This window comes from Octopus bimaculoides, chromosome 10 (genome assembly GCF_001194135.2).
Source record: "Octopus bimaculoides isolate UCB-OBI-ISO-001 chromosome 10, ASM119413v2, whole genome shotgun sequence".
In the NCBI taxonomy this organism is placed as follows: Eukaryota; Metazoa; Mollusca; class Cephalopoda; order Octopoda; family Octopodidae; genus Octopus; species Octopus bimaculoides.
Genome location: NC_068990.1, coordinates 78,768,972 through 78,771,819, shown reverse-complemented (window position 1 = coordinate 78,771,819; position 2,848 = coordinate 78,768,972). Strand labels below are relative to the sequence as shown.

The following is a 2,848-nucleotide window of genomic DNA, read 5'->3' as shown; positions in this document are numbered from 1 at the left end:
AGAGAGAGAGAGAGAGAGAGAGAGAGAGAGAGAGAGAGAGAGAGAGAGAGAGAGAGAGAGAAAGAAAAGAAGAGAGCAAAGTCAGAGATAATGTGATAAATGCAAATGAAGTGAGGTCATACGAGTAAGTCAGATATTTTGTTTGTGTTTACACAAAGAGTGGTTGGGGCGGAGAGGTGGTCATTGCAGAAATAAATAGAAAGAAAAATGATAGAGAAAGAAGATGAAGGGGGAGAAGAAGAAGAAGAAGAAGAAGAAGAAGAAGAAGAAGAAGAAGAAGAAGAAGAAGAAGAAGAAGAAGAAGAAGAAGAAGAAGAAGAAGAAGAAGAAGAAGAAGAAGAAGGAAAACACTTCTAGAGAAAGGGAGGAGATATATGAGTGACAAGGAGATATACAAAACTTAGATGAACCGAGGGAAGGGCAGAAATTGATAAGCAGAAGATAATTGGGGCAGAGTGTGAGGGTGGTGAGACGGAGGAATACTGACATACAAAGATTGACAGAGAAAAATTTAAAAATTATAAAGAAAGCCAAATTGTTTTACAAATTCAACAAGGAAAGAGCACATGCGCTTTCTTTACAGACGACACAGAATGGAAAAGGCTCAGGAGTTGAAAAATAATGTGAAAAGAAAGGAAATTCGGTATAAAGTAACGTCTACGAAAAGTAATGGACGGTTAGAGAAGAAAGGCGTTGAAAGTAACATTACGAAGAGGAATACTGAAAGCGTTTGTGATAGAAATAGAAATAACAACAGCAAGAGTAGTAGTAGTAAAACTACTAAAAGAAGAGGTGACTCTAATGGCCATGATGTTGGTGGTTGTAGTGGAGATAAACGACATCAAGGTTCCTTTAAACGCCATATGAAGGTATGCATTATGGCAACTGTGCTTATTAGTTCTGGCCTCTTACTCGGCTTTACAAGCGCCTTCTTGTGGGGTTATAACAAAGTAATTAACCAAGAGTTCTATGAACAAGCTGGGCACCTTTATCAACACAAACAACATCACCGACAACACACACAACCTCCAGGTTCAGATTGCCCTCAACAGAAATATGACAGTTATGCCAATAACGGATATCAACAACAGGATGTTCTCCAAAACCAACAGCAGATGTCCCAGTCTCAAAAACAGAATCTACTTGAAAAGGATTCTGCATCACTGAATTTTGCAGACAACCAGAATATGTCTCCCATCAAAGAAAATAGTAATATTAAAAACGTAAAGGATTCACAGGACAACAGTTTTGACATCCCTAAAACAACCAGCAATCACCCTCAGAAAAATCTGCCATCCAAAAGAAGTGTCGAAGAAAAACCCTCTGAAAACAGATCACAAGAAAATAAACTAAAGTCAGAGCTTAACAAAAACACAAAAACCGAAACATTGCCAAAAAAGGAAGATAAAACTAAATCGAGCTCTTTACCTAAAGATTCCACAAGTCCCTTACAAAACACGCTCTCTGATGAACCAATGACGTTAGACGTAACCAGCGGATCGAACATTATTTTCAACATGTCAACTAATGTGGACGAACCAGAAAAATCAACAACTCTTGAACATCAAAGGAAAAGTGGAACAACGAGTGAATCGAAGAAGAACAAAAAACAAACAAAACCTGAAACTAAAAAGAAAACCAAAAAAACTGAATCGGAAAAGTCTAAGAATTCTGTAGATGAAGATTTGCCGCCAGAAGTGAAAAATTTTAAGAGTACAATTCAAGACGGAATCTTACCAAAGAAAATCTTTGCTGGCGGTCGACGAATACCTCCAATCCATTTATTGCCACAGAAACCGAACAACAGCAGCGTCAAGTAAGTCTTCAATCACAGTCCTGTCTGTCTTTCTTTTCATTCTGGAAGGCAAATTTTAATTTTAATTTCTTTTATCGAGAATATTCCTTTATACATGAGATGCATCTCTAAGCGTATCAACTTAATTATAATCCTCTTGCTTGAAAACACGGGGGTTCGCATCCCATCACTGAGACTGGTCTAAGTACTTAACTCATTCAATTCTGAATAAATGATCCTAGTCTTCTCAGTTGTGTATGTATGTATGTATGTATGTGTGTGTGTGTGTGTGTGTGTGTGTGTGTGTGTGTGTGTGTGTGTGTGTGTGTGTGTGTGTGCTCCAGCAGGGCTGCAGTCAAATGACTGAAACAAGTAAAAGAATAAAAGAATATATATATTCACACGCACATACATACATGCGTACGTATGTACACACACATACACACACATACATACATACATACATACATACATATACGTACGTACGCACGTACATACATACACACACGCATACATACACATACATACACATACATACGTACGTACATACATACATACATACATACATACATACATACATACATACATACATACATACAAATAAAAATACCCTGTTGTTGATGTTGAAATTCCAATGAAAGAGCTTTGGATCAGGTTAGAAACCGGTTCTTTCTCTATTGACAAGAAATCTTGAAATAAAACGGAATAACGACATACATAGATACACATATATGTTCTTTTATTCTTTTACTTGTTTCAATCATTTGACTGCGGCCTTGCTGGTGCACCGCCTTCAGTCGAGCAAATCGACCCCAGTACTTATTCTTTGAAAGCCTAGTACTTATTCTATCGGCCACTTTTGCAGAACCGATAAGTGACGGTTAAGAGTACAATTCAAGACGGAATCTTACCAAAGAAAATCTTTGCTGGCGGTCGACGAATACCTCCAATCCATTTATTGCCACAGAAACCGAACAACAGCAGCGGTTGTCAAGCCATGTTGAGGGGACAAACACAGACCCACAAACATATACATACACACACACACACACA

The 2,848-nt window shown here is 37.9% G+C and overlaps 1 protein-coding gene across 1 annotated transcript in view; it reads left to right on the top strand.

The window, feature by feature from the left end:
• The first annotated feature begins 449 nt into the window (after positions 1 to 449).
• The window catches only part of LOC106869534 (uncharacterized), a 34,255-nt gene continuing 31,856 nt past the window's right edge, over positions 450 to 2,848 (top strand). Inside the window, exon 1 of the mRNA XM_014915308.2 lies at positions 450 to 1,816. Coding sequence (XP_014770794.1) covers positions 567 to 1,816 — 1,250 coding nt within the window. The 5' untranslated portion in view covers positions 450 to 566. The remainder of the gene's footprint in view (positions 1,817 to 2,848) is intronic.